The sequence below is a fragment of the Drosophila suzukii genome, chromosome 2L, assembly GCF_043229965.1.
Source record: "Drosophila suzukii chromosome 2L, CBGP_Dsuzu_IsoJpt1.0, whole genome shotgun sequence".
NCBI classification, from domain to species: domain Eukaryota; kingdom Metazoa; phylum Arthropoda; class Insecta; order Diptera; family Drosophilidae; genus Drosophila; species Drosophila suzukii.
Window position 1 is genome coordinate 25,840,719 of NC_092080.1, and position 18,113 is coordinate 25,858,831.

Consider the following 18,113-nt stretch of genomic DNA (forward strand, 5'->3'; position numbering starts at 1 on the left):
CAATTTAAAACTTAGTACATTTCACTTGTCCAATTATCTTGTTAGGCCGTTAGCATTTTTTTCACATAAGTGTGGCTGCATTGATTTTAGCAGCTGTACCAGAGAATCTTAAAATGCAAGTCACAGAATGTTCGTGGACTAGCATTGCAGAAATTCGTTATCAATAGATGACCATGATTTAATAACTATACTATAAAGCTCCAGAATAAGTTCTTTAGAAAAAAAAAACTCAAATTGAACTTATATCACGAATTTGATTGGCAAATGGTATATTGAAAATGAAGTTCCTTTGGTAAAATGTGTTGTGGCCCTGAAAAGGGCCGTTTTGGATCTTTCTCCCCATACGAAGCAAGAGTAAATTACTTGGAGCTGGTGTACTTGGTGACAGCCTTGGTTCCCTCACTGACGGCGTGCTTGGCCAACTCTCCGGGCAGGAGCAGGCGAACAGCCGTTTGGATCTCCCGACTGGTTATGGTCGAGCGCTTGTTGTAGTGAGCCAGACGAGACGACTCTGGCAGGCAGACGCAAAAGTATAAATATGTGGCTACCCGGGGCTCGTCGAGCATTCGTTTTCAGTGTGTAAAGTGAACTAAGTGAAATACTCGTAAAGAAAAATGTCTGGTCGTGGAAAAGGTGGCAAAGTGAAGGGAAAGGCAAAGTCCCGCTCTAACCGTGCCGGTCTTCAGTTCCCAGTGGGCCGTATTCACCGTTTGCTCCGCAAGGGCAACTATGCCGAGCGAGTTGGGGCCGGCGCTCCAGTTTACCTGGCTGCTGTGATGGAATATCTGGCCGCTGAGGTTCTCGAATTGGCTGGCAATGCTGCTCGTGACAACAAGAAGACTAGGATTATTCCTCGTCATCTGCAGCTGGCCATCCGCAACGACGAGGAGTTGAACAAACTGCTCTCCGGCGTCACCATTGCCCAGGGTGGAGTGTTGCCCAACATCCAGGCTGTTCTGTTGCCCAAGAAGACCGAGAAGAAGGCTTAAACGTTTTAAATGCGGAGCCAATTACATACTTGTACATAAAAAACAAACCCAACCGTCCTTTTCAGGACGACCAAGTTTTTACCAAAGAAGTAAAGATTTTCCAATACGTATATCATATTATTAAAACAAGAAAATACGTTGAAATATCGATTGGGAAACAGAAGTAGGTTTTGTATATGCGTTGGTCCTATAGCACTTGGTCAGATATAAGATCTGGAATATTCTAAGAAGTTCGTCGCCAAAAAGACGCATTTCCTTTAATGCTGTATCTGCAAGCGGTACAGCTTCTACAAAACACTAACCTGAACCTCCCATTTGAAATTTCATTTTGGTTTAATGCAATATGTATATGCAGTATCAACTTTCGAGTTCCCGGTCAGTAGGCCAATGAATCAAAAAATTATTTGAATTTTTTCTCCTTCGAAAATTTGAATGGTGGTCCTGAAAAGGACCGATTGCTGAATGAAGTACAAGCTGTACTAGTTTTTTAACCGCCGAAGCCGTATAGGGTGCGGCCTTGCCTCTTCAAGGCGTACACAACATCCATGGCTGTGACAGTCTTCCTCTTGGCGTGTTCGGTGTAGGTGACGGCATCGCGGATAACGTTCTCCAAGAACACCTTCAGGACGCCACGTGTTTCCTCGTAAATGAGTCCCGAGATGCGCTTTACACCGCCGCGACGAGCCAAACGGCGGATTGCTGGCTTAGTGATACCCTGAATGTTATCCCGCAGCACTTTGCGATGACGCTTGGCGCCTCCTTTTCCCAAGCCTTTTCCTCCTTTACCGCGACCAGTCATAACTCACTATTTTCTACTGTTAACACACTGCACGAAACGAAAGTCACTGAAGAACTAATTCCTTATTTTCGACGAACTCTTATTTATACCTAAAACCCCAGAAACACGAGCGAGTCCGAACGATATGTGCGTCCCGCTCTTCGCTCTCCGCTCTCTGTTCGACAAATGAGATGCCCTCTTCTTCCCTCTCTTTTCAATCCTCCTCGTTTTGCTATATAAGTAGGTTGCAAATGCAGCTAACGTTTATTATGTTTTGAAACGTGAAGTGAACGTGAACAGCAGTGAACTCGAAAATGGCCCGTACCAAGCAAACCGCTCGGAAATCGACTGGTGGCAAGGCGCCACGCAAACAACTGGCTACTAAGGCCGCTCGCAAGAGCGCCCCAGCCACCGGAGGCGTGAAGAAGCCCCATCGGTATCGCCCTGGAACGGTTGCCTTGCGTGAGATCCGTCGATACCAGAAGAGTACCGAGCTCCTGATCCGCAAGCTGCCTTTCCAGCGTCTGGAGCGTGAAATCGCTCAGGACTTCAAGACTGACCTGCGATTCCAGAGCTCGGCGGTGATGGCTCTGCAGGAAGCTAGCGAGGCCTATCTGGTTGGCCTCTTTGAAGATACCAACTTGTGCGCCATTCATGCCAAGCGTGTCACCATCATGCCCAAAGACATCCAGTTGGCCCGTCGCATTCGCGGCGAGCGTGCTTAAGTGGCTGCCAATGCGCTAACATACTTTGTACAAATCGGTCCTTTTCAGGACCACAAATTTCAATCAATGAGATACTAATTTTTATCTGCAGGCTTCAACCTTAAAATAAAGAAATTAACTTTTCGTCCCGTTCCTTCGTAAGTGAAATTATTAATTGTTTGTAACTTTTAGTGATTTGATAAAATTAATAAATAGTCGGAACTCGTCGTTCGATTAGGATTGGGTGGGGTTTTTAATGTGATGGAGCTGCTATGCGGCAAGGATGGTCAAGACTTTCAAGCATCAGACAAAAACTAAACAAAAATTAGCTAGGCTAATGAATCTATTTGCTTAATAAAACAAAAACAGAATAAAAAATAAATTTTTTACATTGTCTTTTTAATGCTAAGTGCAACCTCCACGATATTTATATATATGGGTCACAAAATAAACTGTTAATAGGTATATATATTCCAGAAATTATATATCGTATTTTGTAATATCAGATTTATTTAATAGAATAGATTCAATTTGACTGTTGTACTTTTAATTTTATCACGTTTTTGAAAAAATTTCATTACTAATGTCGGCATGTTTTTAGAACGAGAGGGTTTTGTGGGACTACCACGATCAACATTAGACATTTAAGCACCAACAAAAAATCGAAAAACTTTTAAACGCTATCTGAAAATAAATCAAATGCGTTAATGAATGCATAATGTTTTATAAAAAACAAGAAAAATATTATTAAGTATACTTTTTACATTTTTTTCTTAAATATTAACTCGAGTGCGGCCTCAATGGGATTCATATATGAAACACAAATTAGCAAAATTTGTAAGAACTGTTTATAAACATGCATCCAAAGCTGGATTGTCTTAAGCAAAGACATGATATATCTAAGAAAACATCATATAAATACAATATTTTAAATTATTTATATTTTTAACAGTCAGAAATCGATTGCCGAAAGTAGTCTGATAGCCAACTTTGTACATAGCCAAGGGACACTTGGAACATGAATTAAAATACCTAAACTAAAGATAAGTAAATTTAATTGTAGTACTTATTTAAGTAAAAGGTTCAAATTTATTTTTTCATTAGCAAGTTACAAAATATTTCTAAGAAATCATATTTTAAAATGGGTTTTTAAAAAAATTGCTCATGTTACGAATGTCTATGTTGAAGTTGATTCGGCAATAAAAGGTTGCAAAAACCAGATACTAACGTTTTGAAAACATTACCTACTTAATAGATTATTTAAGAATGTAAAACAATAAAATGATTATTACATTTTAGGATCTTAAGCACTAAAAACAAGAAAATATGTCTGCACTTCAAACAAACATTAGCAGAGCAAATGCCTGATGCCAGACGCACAGTTAAAGTGCTCTCCTCCTCGATTCTCATCCGAACGAAGGAGGTTGGCAATAAGCGCGCGGGCCATTTTCTATACGAAAAAGTGTATTTTAGTGAAGAAAAATGTCTGAATCTGCAGTTGCAACGGCCGCTTCCCCAGTGGCTGCCCCGTCAGCGCCAGTTGAGAAGAAGGTGGCCACCAAAAAGGCATCTGGATCCGCTGCCCCAAAGGTGAAAAAGGCTGCTACCCCGCCATCGCATCCGCCAACTCAACAAATGGTGGACGCATCCATCAAGAATTTGAAGGAACGTGGCGGCTCATCGCTTTTGGCAATCAAGAAATACATCACTGCCACCTATAAATGCGATGCCCAGAAGCTTGCTCCATTCATCAAGAAATACTTGAAATCGGCCGTGGTAAATGGAAAGCTGATCCAAACAAAGGGAAAGGGGGCGTCTGGCTCATTTAAACTGTCGGCCTCCGCCAAGAAGGATCCGAAGCCGAAGCCTGCGTCTGCTGAGAAGAAGGTGAAAAGCAAGAAGGTAGCCGTCAAGAAGACCGGATCCACCGCCAAGAAAGCTGCCGCCGGAGCTGACGACAAGAAGCCCAAGGCTAAGAAGGCTGTTGCCACCAAAAAGACCGCAGAGAAGAAGAAAACCGAGAAGGCGAAGGCCAAGGATGTCAAGAAAACTGGAACCGTAAAGGCGAAGCCAGCAGCAGCGAAGGCCAAGTCGACCGCAGCGAAGGCAAAGGCGGCGAAAGCACCAAAGGCCAAGCCAGCGGCGTCTGTTAAGCCTAAAAAGGCTGTGAAGAAAGCAGCTGCTCCTGCTACTGCTAAAAAGCCGAAAGCCAAAACTACGGCGGCCAAGAAGTAAATTGTGCAAAAGTACAGTACCTGGTACCTGCTCGCAATCGCTATTTTAGATTTCGAAATCTGAAATTAGTTTAAATAAGCCCTTTTCAGGGCTACAACGTTCGTGAACAAGAGAAAGGAACTTTCAATTTAAAACTTAGTACATTTCACTTGTCCAATTATCTTGTTAGGCCGTTAGCATTTTTTTCACATAAGTGTGGCTGCATTGATTTTAGCAGCTGTACCAGAGAATCTTAAAATGCAAGTCACAGAATGTTCGTGGACTAGCATTGCAGAAATTCGTTATCAATAGATGACCATGATTTAATAACTATACTATAAAGCTCCAGAATAAGTTCTTTAGAAAAAAAAAACTCAAATTGAACTTATATCACAAATTTGATTGGCAAATGGTATATTGAAAATGAAGTTCCTTTGGTAAAATGTGTTGTGGCCCTGAAAAGGGCCGTTTTGGATCTTTCTCCCCATACGCAGCAAGAGTAAATTACTTGGAGCTGGTGTACTTGGTGACAGCCTTGGTTCCCTCACTGACGGCGTGCTTGGCCAACTCTCCGGGCAGGAGCAGGCGAACAGCCGTTTGGATCTCCCGACTGGTTATGGTCGAGCGCTTGTTGTAGTGAGCCAGACGAGACGCCTCTGCAGCAATGCGCTCGAAGATATCATTCACAAAGCTGTTCATGATGCTCATCGCCTTCGACGAAATACCGGTGTCAGGGTGGACCTGCTTCAGGACCTTGTAAATGTAGATGGCGTAGCTCTCTTTCCTCTTGCGCTTCTTCTTCTTATCGGTCTTGGTGATGTTCTTCTGGGCTTTGCCAGCCTTCTTGGCTGCCTTTCCACTAGTTTTCGGCGGCATTATTCACTTCACTTATGATTTCACAAACACAACTCACTGATCATAATGGTGCCCAAGCGCGTTCATCCTTATACTTTTTTTCGAGCAATGTTTTCAGGTCTAAGGCACCCACCCCTAAATGAACGCGCAGGCAGACGCAAAAGTATAAATATGTGGCTACCCGGGGCTCGTCGAGCATTCGTTTTCAGTGTGTAAAGTGAACTAAGTGAAATACTCGTAAAGAAAAATGTCTGGTCGTGGAAAAGGTGGCAAAGTGAAGGGAAAGGCAAAGTCCCGCTCTAACCGTGCCGGTCTTCAGTTCCCAGTGGGCCGTATTCACCGTTTGCTCCGCAAGGGCAACTATGCCGAGCGAGTTGGGGCCGGCGCTCCAGTTTACCTGGCTGCTGTGATGGAATATCTGGCCGCTGAGGTTCTCGAATTGGCTGGCAATGCTGCTCGTGACAACAAGAAGACTAGGATTATTCCTCGTCATCTGCAGCTGGCCATCCGCAACGACGAGGAGTTGAACAAACTGCTCTCCGGCGTCACCATTGCCCAGGGTGGAGTGTTGCCCAACATCCAGGCTGTTCTGTTGCCCAAGAAGACCGAGAAGAAGGCTTAAACGTTTTAAATGCGGAGCCAATTACATACTTGTACATAAAAAACAAACCCAACCGTCCTTTTCAGGACGACCAAGTTTTTACCAAAGAAGTAAAGATTTTCCAATACGTATATCATATTATTAAAACAAGAAAATACGTTGAAATATCGATTGGGAAACAGAAGTAGGTTTTGTATATGCGTTGGTCCTATAGCACTTGGTCAGATATAAGATCTGGAATATTCTAAGAAGTTCGTCGCCAAAAAGACGCATTTCCTTTAATGCTGTATCTGCAAGCGGTACAGCTTCTACAAAACACTAACCTGAACCTCCCATTTGAAATTTCATTTTGGTTTAATGCAATATGTATATGCAGTATCAACTTTCGAGTTCCCGGTCAGTAGGCCAATGAATCAAAAAATTATTTGAATTTTTTCTCCTTCGAAAATTTGAATGGTGGTCCTGAAAAGGACCGATTGCTGAATGAAGTACAAGCTGTACTAGTTTTTTAACCGCCGAAGCCGTATAGGGTGCGGCCTTGCCTCTTCAAGGCGTACACAACATCCATGGCTGTGACAGTCTTCCTCTTGGCGTGTTCGGTGTAGGTGACGGCATCGCGGATAACGTTCTCCAAGAACACCTTCAGGACGCCACGTGTTTCCTCGTAAATGAGTCCCGAGATGCGCTTTACACCGCCGCGACGAGCCAAACGGCGGATTGCTGGCTTAGTGATACCCTGAATGTTATCCCGCAGCACTTTGCGATGACGCTTGGCGCCTCCTTTTCCCAAGCCTTTTCCTCCTTTACCGCGACCACACTGCACGAAACGAAAGTCACTGAAGAACTAATTCCTTATTTTCGACGAACTCTTATTTATACCTAAAACCCCAGAAACACGAGCGAGTCCGAACGATATGTGCGTCCCGCTCTTCGCTCTCCGCTCTCTGTTCGACAAATGAGATGCCCTCTTCTTCCCTCTCTTTTCAATCCTCCTCGTTTTGCTATATAAGTAGGTTGCAAATGCAGCTAACGTTTATTGTGTTTTGAAACGTGAAGTGAACGTGAACAGCAGTGAACTCGAAAATGGCCCGTACCAAGCAAACCGCTCGGAAATCGACTGGTGGCAAGGCGCCACGCAAACAACTGGCTACTAAGGCCGCTCGCAAGAGCGCCCCAGCCACCGGAGGCGTGAAGAAGCCCCATCGGTATCGCCCTGGAACGGTTGCCCTGCGTGAGATCCGTCGATACCAGAAGAGTACCGAGCTCCTGATCCGCAAGCTGCCTTTCCAGCGTCTGGTGCGTGAAATCGCTCAGGACTTCAAGACTGACCTGCGATTCCAGAGCTCGGCGGTGATGGCTCTGCAGGAAGCTAGCGAGGCCTATCTGGTTGGCCTCTTTGAAGATACCAACTTGTGCTCCATTCATGCCAAGCGTGTCACCATCATGCCCAAAGACATCCAGTTGGCCCGTCGCATTCGCGGCGAGCGTGCTTAAGTGGCTGCCAATGCGCTAACATACTTTGTACAAATCGGTCCTTTTCAGGACCACAAATTTCAATCAATGAGATACTAATTTTTATCTGCAGGCTTCAACCTTAAAATAAAGAAATTAACTTTTCGTCCCGTTCCTTCGTAAGTGAAATTATTAATTGTTTGTAACTTTTAGTGATTTGATAAAATTAATAAATAGTCGGAACTCGTCGTTCGATTAGGATTGGGTGGGGTTTTTAATGTGATGGAGCTGCTATGCGGCAAGGATGGTCAAGACTTTCAAGCATCAGACAAAAACTAAACAAAAATTAGCTAGGCTAATGAATCTATTTGCTTAATAAAACAAAAACAGAATAAAAAATAAATTTTTTACATTGTCTTTTTAATGCTAAGTGCAACCTCCACGATATTTATATATATGGGTCACAAAATAAACTGTTAATAGGTATATATATTCCAGAAATTATATATCGTATTTTGTAATATCAGATTTATTTAATAGAATAGATTCAATTTGACTGTTGTACTTTTAATTTTATCACGTTTTTGAAAAAATTTCATTACTAATGTTGGCATGTTTTTAGAACGAGAGGGTTTTGTGGGACTACCACGATCAACATTAGACATTTAAGCACCAACAAAAAATCGAAAAACTTTTAAACGCTATCTGAAAATAAATCATATGCGTTAATGAATGCATAATGTTTTATAAAAAACAAGAAAAATATTATTAAGTATACTTTTTACATTTTTTTCTTAAATATTAACTCGAGTGCGGCCTCAATGGGATTCATATATGAAACACAAATTAGCAAAATTTGTAAAAACTGTTTATAAACATGCATCCAAAGCTGGATTGTCTTAAGCAAAGACATGATATATCTAAGAAAACATCATATAAATACAATATTTTAAATTATTTATATTTTTAACAGTCAGAAATCGATTGCCGAAAGTAGTCTGATAGCCAACTTTGTACATAGCCAAGGGACAACTTGGAACATGAATTAAAATACCTAAACTAAAGATAAGTAAATTTAATTGTAGTACTTATTTAAGTAAAAGGTTCAAATTTATTTTTTCATTAGCAAGTTACAAAATATTTCTAAGAAATCATATTTTAAAATGGGTTTTTAAAAAAATTGCTCATGTTACGAATGTCTATGTTGAAGTTGATTCGGCAATAAAAGGTTGCAAAAACCAGATACTAACGTTTTGAAAACATTACCTACTTAATAGATTATTTAAGAATGTAAAACAATAAAATGATTATTACATTTTAGGATCTTAAGCACTAAAAACAAGAAAATATGTCTGCACTTCAAACAAACATTAGCAGAGCAAATGCCTGATGCCAGACGCACAGTTAAAGTGCTCTCCTCCTCGATTCTCATCCGAACGAAGGAGGTTGGCAATAAGCGCGCGGGCCATTTTCTATACGAAAAAGTGTATTTTAGTGAAGAAAAATGTCTGAATCTGCAGTTGCAACGGCCGCTTCCCCAGTGGCTGCCCCGTCAGCGCCAGTTGAGAAGAAGGTGGCCACCAAAAAGGCATCTGGATCCGCTGCCCCAAAGGTGAAAAAGGCTGCTGCCCCGCCATCGCATCCGCCAACTCAACAAATGGTGGACGCATCCATCAAGAATTTGAAGGAACGTGGCGGCTCATCGCTTTTGGCAATCAAGAAATACATCACTGCCACCTATAAATGCGATGCCCAGAAGCTTGCTCCATTCATCAAGAAATACTTGAAATCGGCCGTGGTAAATGGAAAGCTGATCCAAACAAAGGGAAAGGGGGCGTCTGGCTCATTTAAACTGTCGGCCTCCGCCAAGAAGGATCCGAAGCCGAAGCCTGCGTCTGCTGAGAAGAAGGTGAAAAGCAAGAAGGTAGCCGTCAAGAAGACCGGATCCACCGCCAAGAAAGCTGCCGCCGGAGCTGACGACAAGAAGGCCAAGGCTAAGAAGGCTGTTGCCACCAAAAAGACCGCAGAGAAGAAGAAAACCGAGAAGGCGAAGGCCAAGGATGCCAAGAAAACTGGAACCGTAAAGGCGAAGCCAGCAGCAGCGAAGGCCAAGTCGACCGCAGCGAAGGCAAAGGCGGCGAAAGCACCAAAGGCCAAGCCAGCGGCATCTGTTAAGCCTAAAAAGGCTGTGAAGAAAGCAGCTGCTCCTGCTACTGCTAAAAAGCCGAAAGCCAAAACTACGGCGGCCAAGAAGTAAATTGTGCAAAAGTACAGTACCTGGTACCTGCTCGCAATCGCTATTTTAGATTTCGAAATCTGAAATTAGTTTAAATAAGCCCTTTTCAGGGCTACAACGTTCGTGAACAAGAGAAAGGAACTTTCAATTTAAAACTTAGTACATTTCACTTGTCCAATTATCTTGTTAGGCCGTTAGCATTTTTTTCACATAAGTGTGGCTGCATTGATTTTAGCAGCTGTACCAGAGAATCTTAAAATGCAAGTCACAGAATGTTTGTGGACTAGCATTGCAGAAATTCGTTATCAATAGATGACCATGATTTAATAACTATACTATAAAGCTCCAGAATAAGTTCTTTAGAAAAAAAAACTCAAATTGAACTTATATCACGAATTTGATTGGCAAATGGTATATTGAAAATGAAGTTCCTTTGGTAAAATGTGTTGTGGCCCTGAAAAGGGCCGTTTTGGATCTTTCTCCCCATACGCAGCAAGAGTAAATTACTTGGAGCTGGTGTACTTGGTGACAGCCTTGGTTCCCTCACTGACGGCGTGCTTGGCCAACTCTCCGGGCAGGAGCAGGCGAACAGCCGTTTGGATCTCCCGACTGGTTATGGTCGAGCGCTTGTTGTAGTGAGCCAGACGAGACGACTCTGGCAGGCAGACGCAAAAGTATAAATATGTGGCTACCCGGGGCTCGTCGAGCATTCGTTTTCAGTGTGTAAAGTGAACTAAGTGAAATACTCGTAAAGAAAAATGTCTGGTCGTGGAAAAGGTGGCAAAGTGAAGGGAAAGGCAAAGTCCCGCTCTAACCGTGCCGGTCTTCAGTTCCCAGTGGGCCGTATTCACCGTTTGCTCCGCAAGGGCAACTATGCCGAGCGAGTTGGGGCCGGCGCTCCAGTTTACCTGGCTGCTGTGATGGAATATCTGGCCGCTGAGGTTCTCGAATTGGCTGGCAATGCTGCTCGTGACAACAAGAAGACTAGGATTATTCCTCGTCATCTGCAGCTGGCCATCCGCAACGACGAGGAGTTGAACAAACTGCTCTCCGGCGTCACCATTGCCCAGGGTGGAGTGTTGCCCAACATCCAGGCTGTTCTGTTGCCCAAGAAGACCGAGAAGAAGGCTTAAACGTTTTAAATGCGGAGCCAATTACATACTTGTACATAAAAAACAAACCCAACCGTCCTTTTCAGGACGACCAAGTTTTTACCAAAGAAGTAAAGATTTTCCAATACGTATATCATATTATTAAAACAAGAAAATACGTTGAAATATCGATTGGGAAACAGAAGTAGGTTTTGTATATGCGTTGGTCCTATAGCACTTGGTCAGATATAAGATCTGGAATATTCTAAGAAGTTCGTCGCCAAAAAGACGCATTTCCTTTAATGCTGTATCTGCAAGCGGTACAGCTTCTACAAAACACTAACCTGAACCTCCCATTTGAAATTTCATTTTGGTTTAATGCAATATGTATATGCAGTATCAACTTTCGAGTTCCCGGTCAGTAGGCCAATGAATCAAAAAATTATTTGAATTTTTTCTCCTTCGAAAATTTGAATGGTGGTCCTGAAAAGGACCGATTGCTGAATGAAGTACAAGCTGTACTAGTTTTTTAACCGCCGAAGCCGTATAGGGTGCGGCCTTGCCTCTTCAAGGCGTACACAACATCCATGGCTGTGACAGTCTTCCTCTTGGCGTGTTCGGTGTAGGTGACGGCATCGCGGATAACGTTCTCCAAGAACACCTTCAGGACGCCACGTGTTTCCTCGTAAATGAGTCCCGAGATGCGCTTTACACCGCCGCGACGAGCCAAACGGCGGATTGCTGGCTTAGTGATACCCTGAATGTTATCCCGCAGCACTTTGCGATGACGCTTGGCGCCTCCTTTTCCCAAGCCTTTTCCTCCTTTACCGCGACCAGTCATAACTCACTATTTTCTACTGTTAACACACTGCACGAAACGAAAGTCACTGAAGAACTAATTCCTTATTTTCGACGAACTCTTATTTATACCTAAAACCCCAGAAACACGAGCGAGTCCGAACGATATGTGCGTCCCGCTCTTCGCTCTCCGCTCTCTGTTCGACAAATGAGATGCCCTCTTCTTCCCTCTCTTTTCAATCCTCCTCGTTTTGCTATATATGTAAGTAGGTTGCAAATGCAGCTAACGTTTATTGTGTTTTGAAACGTGAAGTGAACGTGAACAGCAGTGAACTCAAAAATGGCCCGTACCAAGCAAACCGCTCGGAAATCGACTGGTGGCAAGGCGCCACGCAAACAACTGGCTACTAAGGCCGCTCGCAAGAGCGCCCCAGCCACCGGAGGCGTGAAGAAGCCCCATCGGTATCGCCCTGGAACGGTTGCCCTGCGTGAGATCCGTCGATACCAGAAGAGTACCGAGCTCCTGATCCGCAAGCTGCCTTTCCAGCGTCTGGTGCGTGAAATCGCTCAGGACTTCAAGACTGACCTGCGATTCCAGAGCTCGGCGGTGATGGCTCTGCAGGAAGCTAGCGAGGCCTATCTGGTTGGCCTCTTTGAAGATACCAACTTGTGCGCCATTCATGCCAAGCGTGTCACCATCATGCCCAAAGACATCCAGTTGGCCCGTCGCATTCGCGGCGAGCGTGCTTAAGTGGCTGCCAATGCGCTAACATACTTTGTACAAATCGGTCCTTTTCAGGACCACAAATTTCAATCAATGAGATACTAATTTTTATCTGCAGGCTTCAACCTTAAAATAAAGAAATTAACTTTTCGTCCCGTTCCTTCGTAAGTGAAATTATTAATTGTTTGTAACTTTTAGTGATTTGATAAAATTAATAAATAGTCGGAACTCGTCGTTCGATTAGGATTGGGTGGGGTTTTTAATGTGATGGAGCTGCTATGCGGCAAGGATGGTCAAGACTTTCAAGCATCAGACAAAAACTAAACAAAAATTAGCTAGGCTAATGAATCTATTTGCTTAATAAAACAAAAACAGAATAAAAAATAAATTTTTTACATTGTCTTTTTAATGCTAAGTGCAACCTCCACGATATTTATATATATGGGTCACAAAATAAACTGTTAATAGGTATATATATTCCAGAAATTATATATCGTATTTTGTAATATCAGATTTATTTAATAGAATAGATTCAATTTGACTGTTGTACTTTTAATTTTATCACGTTTTTGAAAAAATTTCATTACTAATGTCGGCATGTTTTTAGAACGAGAGGGTTTTGTGGGACTACCACGATCAACATTAGACATTTAAGCACCAACAAAAAATCGAAAAAATTTTAAACGCTATCTGAAAATAAATCATATGCGTTAATGAATGCATAATGTTTTATAAAAAACAAGAAAAATATTATTAAGTATACTTTTTACATTTTTTTCTTAAATATTAACTCGAGTGCGGCCTCAATGGGATTCATATATGAAACACAAATTAGCAAAATTTGTAAAAACTGTTTATAAACATGCATCCAAAGCTGGATTGTCTTAAGCAAAGACATGATATATCTAAGAAAACATCATATAAATACAATATTTTAAATTATTTATATTTTTAACAGTCAGAAATCGATTGCCGAAAGTAGTCTGACAGCCAACTTTGTACATAGCCAAGGGACAACTTGGAACATGAATTAAAATACCTAAACTAAAGATAAGTAAATTTAATTGTAGTACTTATTTAAGTAAAAGGTTCAAATTTATTTTTTCATTAGCAAGTTACAAAATATTTCTAAGAAATCATATTTTAAAATGGGTTTTTAAAAAAATTGCTCATGTTACGAATGTCTATGTTGAAGTTGATTCGGCAATAAAAGGTTGCAAAAACCAGATACTAACGTTTTGAAAACATTACCTACTTAATAGATTATTTAAGAATGTAAAACAATAAAATGATTATTACATTTTAGGATCTTAAGCACTAAAAACAAGAAAATATGTCTGCACTTCAAACAAACATTAGCAGAGCAAATGCCTGATGCCAGACGCACAGTTAAAGTGCTCTCCTCCTCGATTCTCATCCGAACGAAGGAGGTTGGCAATAAGCGCGCGGGCCATTTTCTATACGAAAAAGTGTATTTTAGTGAAGAAAAATGTCTGAATCTGCAGTTGCAACGGCCGCTTCCCCAGTGGCTGCCCCGTCAGCGCCAGTTGAGAAGAAGGTGGCCACCAAAAAGGCATCTGGATCCGCTGCCCCAAAGGTGAAAAAGGCTGCTGCCCCGCCATCGCATCCGCCAACTCAACAAATGGTGGACGCATCCATCAAGAATTTGAAGGAACGTGGCGGCTCATCGCTTTTGGCAATCAAGAAATACATCACTGCCACCTATAAATGCGATGCCCAGAAGCTTGCTCCATTCATCAAGAAATACTTGAAATCGGCCGTGGTAAATGGAAAGCTGATCCAAACAAAGGGAAAGGGGGCGTCTGGCTCATTTAAACTGTCGGCCTCCGCCAAGAAGGATCCGAAGCCGAAGCCGGCGTCTGCTGAGAAGAAGGTGAAAAGCAAGAAGGTAGCCGTCAAGAAGACCGGATCCACCGCCAAGAAAGCTGCCGCCGGAGCTGACGACAAGAAGCCCAAGGCTAAGAAGGCTGTTGCCACCAAAAAGACCGCAGAGAAGAAGAAAACCGAGAAGGCGAAGGCCAAGGATGCCAAGAAAACTGGAACCGTAAAGGCGAAGCCAGCAGCAGCGAAGGCCAAGTCGACCGCAGCGAAGGCAAAGGCGGCGAAAGCACCAAAGGCCAAGCCAGCGGCATCTGTTAAGCCTAAAAAGGCTGTGAAGAAAGCAGCTGCTCCTGCTACTGCTAAAAAGCCGAAAGCCAAAACTACGGCGGCCAAGAAGTAAATTGTGCAAAAGTACAGTACCTGGTACCTGCTCGCAATCGCTATTTTAGATTTCGAAATCTGAAATTAGTTTAAATAAGCCCTTTTCAGGGCTACAACGTTCGTGAACAAGAGAAAGGAACTTTCAATTTAAAACTTAGTACATTTCACTTGTCCAATTATCTTGTTAGGCCGTTAGCATTTTTTTCACATAAGTGTGGCTGCATTGATTTTAGCAGCTGTACCAGAGAATCTTAAAATGCAAGTCACAGAATGTTTGTGGACTAGCATTGCAGAAATTCGTTATCAATAGATGACCATGATTTAATAACTATACTATAAAGCTCCAGAATAAGTTCTTTAGAAAAAAAAACTCAAATTGAACTTATATCACGAATTTGATTGGCAAATGGTATATTGAAAATGAATTTCCTTTGGTAAAATGTGTTGTGGCCCTGAAAAGGGCCGTTTTGGATCTTTCTCCCCATACGCAGCAAGAGTAAATTACTTGGAGCTGGTGTACTTGGTGACAGCCTTGGTTCCCTCACTGACGGCGTGCTTGGCCAACTCTCCGGGCAGGAGCAGGCGAACAGCCGTTTGGATCTCCCGACTGGTTATGGTCGAGCGCTTGTTGTAGTGAGCCAGACGAGACGACTCTGGCAGGCAGACGCAAAAGTATAAATATGTGGCTACCCGGGGCTCGTCGAGCATTCGTTTTCAGTGTGTAAAGTGAACTAAGTGAAATACTCGTAAAGAAAAATGTCTGGTCGTGGAAAAGGTGGCAAAGTGAAGGGAAAGGCAAAGTCCCGCTCTAACCGTGCCGGTCTTCAGTTCCCAGTGGGCCGTATTCACCGTTTGCTCCGCAAGGGCAACTATGCCGAGCGAGTTGGGGCCGGCGCTCCAGTTTACCTGGCTGCTGTGATGGAATATCTGGCCGCTGAGGTTCTCGAATTGGCTGGCAATGCTGCTCGTGACAACAAGAAGACTAGGATTATTCCTCGTCATCTGCAGCTGGCCATCCGCAACGACGAGGAGTTGAACAAACTGCTCTCCGGCGTCACCATTGCCCAGGGTGGAGTGTTGCCCAACATCCAGGCTGTTCTGTTGCCCAAGAAGACCGAGAAGAAGGCTTAAACGTTTTAAATGCGGAGCCAATTACATACTTGTACATAAAAAACAAACCCAACCGTCCTTTTCAGGACGACCAAGTTTTTACCAAAGAAGTAAAGATTTTCCAATACGTATATCATATTATTAAAACAAGAAAATACGTTGAAATATCGATTGGGAAACAGAAGTAGGTTTTGTATATGCGTTGGTCCTATAGCACTTGGTCAGATATAAGATCTGGAATATTCTAAGAAGTTCGTCGCCAAAAAGACGCATTTCCTTTAATGCTGTATCTGCAAGCGGTACAGCTTCTACAAAACACTAACCTGAACCTCCCATTTGAAATTTCATTTTGGTTTAATGCAATATGTATATGCAGTATCAACTTTCGAGTTCCCGGTCAGTAGGCCAATGAATCAAAAAATTATTTGAATTTTTTCTCCTTCGAAAATTTGAATGGTGGTCCTGAAAAGGACCGATTGCTGAATGAAGTACAAGCTGTACTAGTTTTTTAACCGCCGAAGCCGTATAGGGTGCGGCCTTGCCTCTTCAAGGCGTACACAACATCCATGGCTGTGACAGTCTTCCTCTTGGCGTGTTCGGTGTAGGTGACGGCATCGCGGATAACGTTCTCCAAGAACACCTTCAGGACGCCACGTGTTTCCTCGTAAATGAGTCCCGAGATGCGCTTTACACCGCCGCGACGAGCCAAACGGCGGATTGCTGGCTTAGTGATACCCTGAATGTTATCCCGCAGCACTTTGCGATGACGCTTGGCGCCTCCTTTTCCCAAGCCTTTTCCTCCTTTACCGCGACCAGTCATAACTCACTATTTTCTACTGTTAACACACTGCACGAAACGAAAGTCACTGAAGAACTAATTCCTTATTTTCGACGAACTCTTATTTATACCTAAAACCCCAGAAACACGAGCGAGTCCGAACGATATGTGCGTCCCGCTCTTCGCTCTCCGCTCTCTGTTCGACAAATGAGATGCCCTCTTCTTCCCTCTCTTTTCAATCCTCCTCGTTTTGCTATATATGTAAGTAGGTTGCAAATGCAGCTAACGTTTATTGTGTTTTGAAACGTGAAGTGAACGTGAACAGCAGTGAACTCAAAAATGGCCCGTACCAAGCAAACCGCTCGGAAATCGACTGGTGGCAAGGCGCCACGCAAACAACTGGCTACTAAGGCCGCTCGCAAGAGCGCCCCAGCCACCGGAGGCGTGAAGAAGCCCCATCGGTATCGCCCTGGAACGGTTGCCCTGCGTGAGATCCGTCGATACCAGAAGAGTACCGAGCTCCTGATCCGCAAGCTGCCTTTCCAGCGTCTGGTGCGTGAAATCGCTCAGGACTTCAAGACTGACCTGCGATTCCAGAGCTCGGCGGTGATGGCTCTGCAGGAAGCTAGCGAGGCCTATCTGGTTGGCCTCTTTGAAGATACCAACTTGTGCGCCATTCATGCCAAGCGTGTCACCATCATGCCCAAAGACATCCAGTTGGCCCGTCGCATTCGCGGCGAGCGTGCTTAAGTGGCTGCCAATGCGCTAACATACTTTGTACAAATCGGTCCTTTTCAGGACCACAAATTTCAATCAATGAGATACTAATTTTTATCTGCAGGCTTCAACCTTAAAATAAAGAAATTAACTTTTCGTCCCGTTCCTTCGTAAGTGAAATTATTAATTGTTTGTAACTTTTAGTGATTTGATAAAATTAATAAATAGTCGGAACTCGTCGTTCGATTAGGATTGGGTGGGGTTTTTAATGTGATGGAGCTGCTATGCGGCAAGGATGGTCAAGACTTTCAAGCATCAGACAAAAACTAAACAAAAATTAGCTAGGCTAATGAATCTATTTGCTTAATAAAACAAAAACAGAATAAAAAATAAATTTTTTACATTGTCTTTTTAATGCTAAGTGCAACCTCCACGATATTTATATATATGGGTCACAAAATAAACTGTTAATAGGTATATATATTCCAGAAATTATATATCGTATTTTGTAATATCAGATTTATTTAATAGAATAGATTCAATTTGACTGTTGTACTTTTAATTTTATCACGTTTTTGAAAAAATTTCATTACTAATGTCGGCATGTTTTTAGAACGAGAGGGTTTTGTGGGACTACCACGATCAACATTAGACATTTAAGCACCAACAAAAAATCGAAAAAATTTTAAACGCTATCTGAAAATAAATCATATGCGTTAATGAATGCATAATGTTTTATAAAAAACAAGAAAAATATTATTAAGTATACTTTTTACATTTTTTTCTTAAATATTAACTCGAGTGCGGCCTCAATGGGATTCATATATGAAACACAAATTAGCA

The 18,113-nt window shown here is 42.6% G+C and overlaps 16 protein-coding genes across 16 annotated transcripts; 11 read left to right on the top strand and 5 right to left on the bottom strand.

Moving 5' to 3' along the window:
* Positions 1-614: 614 nt before the first annotated feature.
* On the top strand, positions 615-1,051 carry LOC139352394 (histone H2A). The gene has a single exon (XM_070994499.1). It carries the CDS (start codon positions 615-617, stop codon positions 987-989), a length of 375 nt encoding a protein of 124 aa, XP_070850600.1. The 3' UTR covers positions 990-1,051.
* A 425-nt stretch (positions 1,052-1,476) lies between these two features.
* Positions 1,477-1,788, bottom strand: LOC139352395 (histone H4). The gene has a single exon (XM_070994500.1). It carries the CDS (start codon positions 1,786-1,788, stop codon positions 1,477-1,479), a length of 312 nt encoding a protein of 103 aa, XP_070850601.1.
* A 293-nt stretch (positions 1,789-2,081) lies between these two features.
* On the top strand, positions 2,082-2,492 carry LOC139352236 (histone H3-like). Its single transcript, XM_070994316.1, has one exon. It carries the CDS (start codon positions 2,082-2,084, stop codon positions 2,490-2,492), a length of 411 nt encoding a protein of 136 aa, XP_070850417.1.
* Positions 2,493-3,953: 1,461 nt separating this feature from the next.
* On the top strand, positions 3,954-4,781 carry LOC139352237 (histone H1-like). Its single transcript, XM_070994317.1, has one exon. It carries the CDS (start codon positions 3,954-3,956, stop codon positions 4,704-4,706), a length of 753 nt encoding a protein of 250 aa, XP_070850418.1. The 3' UTR covers positions 4,707-4,781.
* A 376-nt stretch (positions 4,782-5,157) lies between these two features.
* Positions 5,158-5,588, bottom strand: LOC139352396 (histone H2B). The gene has a single exon (XM_070994501.1). It carries the CDS (start codon positions 5,559-5,561, stop codon positions 5,190-5,192), a length of 372 nt encoding a protein of 123 aa, XP_070850602.1. The 5' UTR covers positions 5,562-5,588; the 3' UTR covers positions 5,158-5,189.
* Positions 5,589-5,787: 199 nt separating this feature from the next.
* On the top strand, positions 5,788-6,224 carry LOC139352397 (histone H2A). The gene has a single exon (XM_070994502.1). It carries the CDS (start codon positions 5,788-5,790, stop codon positions 6,160-6,162), a length of 375 nt encoding a protein of 124 aa, XP_070850603.1. The 3' UTR covers positions 6,163-6,224.
* Positions 6,225-6,649: 425 nt separating this feature from the next.
* LOC139352238 (histone H4-like) lies at positions 6,650-6,958 on the bottom strand (the record flags this gene model as incomplete). The annotated part of the gene is made up of 1 exon (XM_070994318.1): positions 6,650-6,958. A coding segment is annotated over one exon (309 nt), but the record flags the coding sequence as incomplete, so codon positions are not given.
* Positions 6,959-7,224: 266 nt separating this feature from the next.
* On the top strand, positions 7,225-7,635 carry LOC139352239 (histone H3-like). The gene has a single exon (XM_070994319.1). It carries the CDS (start codon positions 7,225-7,227, stop codon positions 7,633-7,635), a length of 411 nt encoding a protein of 136 aa, XP_070850420.1.
* Positions 7,636-9,097: 1,462 nt separating this feature from the next.
* LOC139352240 (histone H1-like) lies at positions 9,098-9,850 on the top strand. The gene has a single exon (XM_070994320.1). It carries the CDS (start codon positions 9,098-9,100, stop codon positions 9,848-9,850), a length of 753 nt encoding a protein of 250 aa, XP_070850421.1.
* A 737-nt stretch (positions 9,851-10,587) lies between these two features.
* On the top strand, positions 10,588-10,995 carry LOC139352398 (histone H2A). The gene has a single exon (XM_070994503.1). It carries the CDS (start codon positions 10,588-10,590, stop codon positions 10,960-10,962), a length of 375 nt encoding a protein of 124 aa, XP_070850604.1. The 3' UTR covers positions 10,963-10,995.
* A 454-nt stretch (positions 10,996-11,449) lies between these two features.
* On the bottom strand, positions 11,450-11,761 carry LOC139352399 (histone H4). Its single transcript, XM_070994504.1, has one exon. It carries the CDS (start codon positions 11,759-11,761, stop codon positions 11,450-11,452), a length of 312 nt encoding a protein of 103 aa, XP_070850605.1.
* A 297-nt stretch (positions 11,762-12,058) lies between these two features.
* LOC139352400 (histone H3) lies at positions 12,059-12,470 on the top strand. Its single transcript, XM_070994505.1, has one exon. It carries the CDS (start codon positions 12,059-12,061, stop codon positions 12,467-12,469), a length of 411 nt encoding a protein of 136 aa, XP_070850606.1. The 3' UTR covers position 12,470.
* Positions 12,471-13,931: 1,461 nt separating this feature from the next.
* LOC139352401 (histone H1-like) lies at positions 13,932-14,759 on the top strand. The gene has a single exon (XM_070994506.1). The coding sequence runs from the start codon at positions 13,932-13,934 to the stop codon at positions 14,682-14,684; it is 753 nt and encodes a 250-aa protein (XP_070850607.1). The 3' UTR covers positions 14,685-14,759.
* A 662-nt stretch (positions 14,760-15,421) lies between these two features.
* Positions 15,422-15,829, top strand: LOC139352402 (histone H2A). Its single transcript, XM_070994507.1, has one exon. It carries the CDS (start codon positions 15,422-15,424, stop codon positions 15,794-15,796), a length of 375 nt encoding a protein of 124 aa, XP_070850608.1. The 3' UTR covers positions 15,797-15,829.
* Positions 15,830-16,283: 454 nt separating this feature from the next.
* Positions 16,284-16,595, bottom strand: LOC139352403 (histone H4). Its single transcript, XM_070994508.1, has one exon. It carries the CDS (start codon positions 16,593-16,595, stop codon positions 16,284-16,286), a length of 312 nt encoding a protein of 103 aa, XP_070850609.1.
* Positions 16,596-16,892: 297 nt separating this feature from the next.
* On the top strand, positions 16,893-17,304 carry LOC139352404 (histone H3). The gene has a single exon (XM_070994509.1). The coding sequence runs from the start codon at positions 16,893-16,895 to the stop codon at positions 17,301-17,303; it is 411 nt and encodes a 136-aa protein (XP_070850610.1). The 3' UTR covers position 17,304.
* Positions 17,305-18,113: the final 809 nt, after the last annotated feature.

Bases quoted from the DNA above. Each gene is read 5' to 3' on its own strand.
- LOC139352394 (XM_070994499.1), top strand. From the start codon at position 615: ATGTCTGGTCGTGGAAAAGGTGGCAAAGTGAAGGGAAAGGCAAAGTCC.
- LOC139352395 (XM_070994500.1), bottom strand. From the start codon at position 1,788: ATGACTGGTCGCGGTAAAGGAGGAAAAGGCTTGGGAAAAGGAGGCGCC.
- LOC139352236 (XM_070994316.1), top strand. From the start codon at position 2,082: ATGGCCCGTACCAAGCAAACCGCTCGGAAATCGACTGGTGGCAAGGCG.
- LOC139352237 (XM_070994317.1), top strand. From the start codon at position 3,954: ATGTCTGAATCTGCAGTTGCAACGGCCGCTTCCCCAGTGGCTGCCCCG.
- LOC139352396 (XM_070994501.1), bottom strand. From the start codon at position 5,561: ATGCCGCCGAAAACTAGTGGAAAGGCAGCCAAGAAGGCTGGCAAAGCC.
- LOC139352397 (XM_070994502.1), top strand. From the start codon at position 5,788: ATGTCTGGTCGTGGAAAAGGTGGCAAAGTGAAGGGAAAGGCAAAGTCC.
- LOC139352239 (XM_070994319.1), top strand. From the start codon at position 7,225: ATGGCCCGTACCAAGCAAACCGCTCGGAAATCGACTGGTGGCAAGGCG.
- LOC139352240 (XM_070994320.1), top strand. From the start codon at position 9,098: ATGTCTGAATCTGCAGTTGCAACGGCCGCTTCCCCAGTGGCTGCCCCG.
- LOC139352398 (XM_070994503.1), top strand. From the start codon at position 10,588: ATGTCTGGTCGTGGAAAAGGTGGCAAAGTGAAGGGAAAGGCAAAGTCC.
- LOC139352399 (XM_070994504.1), bottom strand. From the start codon at position 11,761: ATGACTGGTCGCGGTAAAGGAGGAAAAGGCTTGGGAAAAGGAGGCGCC.
- LOC139352400 (XM_070994505.1), top strand. From the start codon at position 12,059: ATGGCCCGTACCAAGCAAACCGCTCGGAAATCGACTGGTGGCAAGGCG.
- LOC139352401 (XM_070994506.1), top strand. From the start codon at position 13,932: ATGTCTGAATCTGCAGTTGCAACGGCCGCTTCCCCAGTGGCTGCCCCG.
- LOC139352402 (XM_070994507.1), top strand. From the start codon at position 15,422: ATGTCTGGTCGTGGAAAAGGTGGCAAAGTGAAGGGAAAGGCAAAGTCC.
- LOC139352403 (XM_070994508.1), bottom strand. From the start codon at position 16,595: ATGACTGGTCGCGGTAAAGGAGGAAAAGGCTTGGGAAAAGGAGGCGCC.
- LOC139352404 (XM_070994509.1), top strand. From the start codon at position 16,893: ATGGCCCGTACCAAGCAAACCGCTCGGAAATCGACTGGTGGCAAGGCG.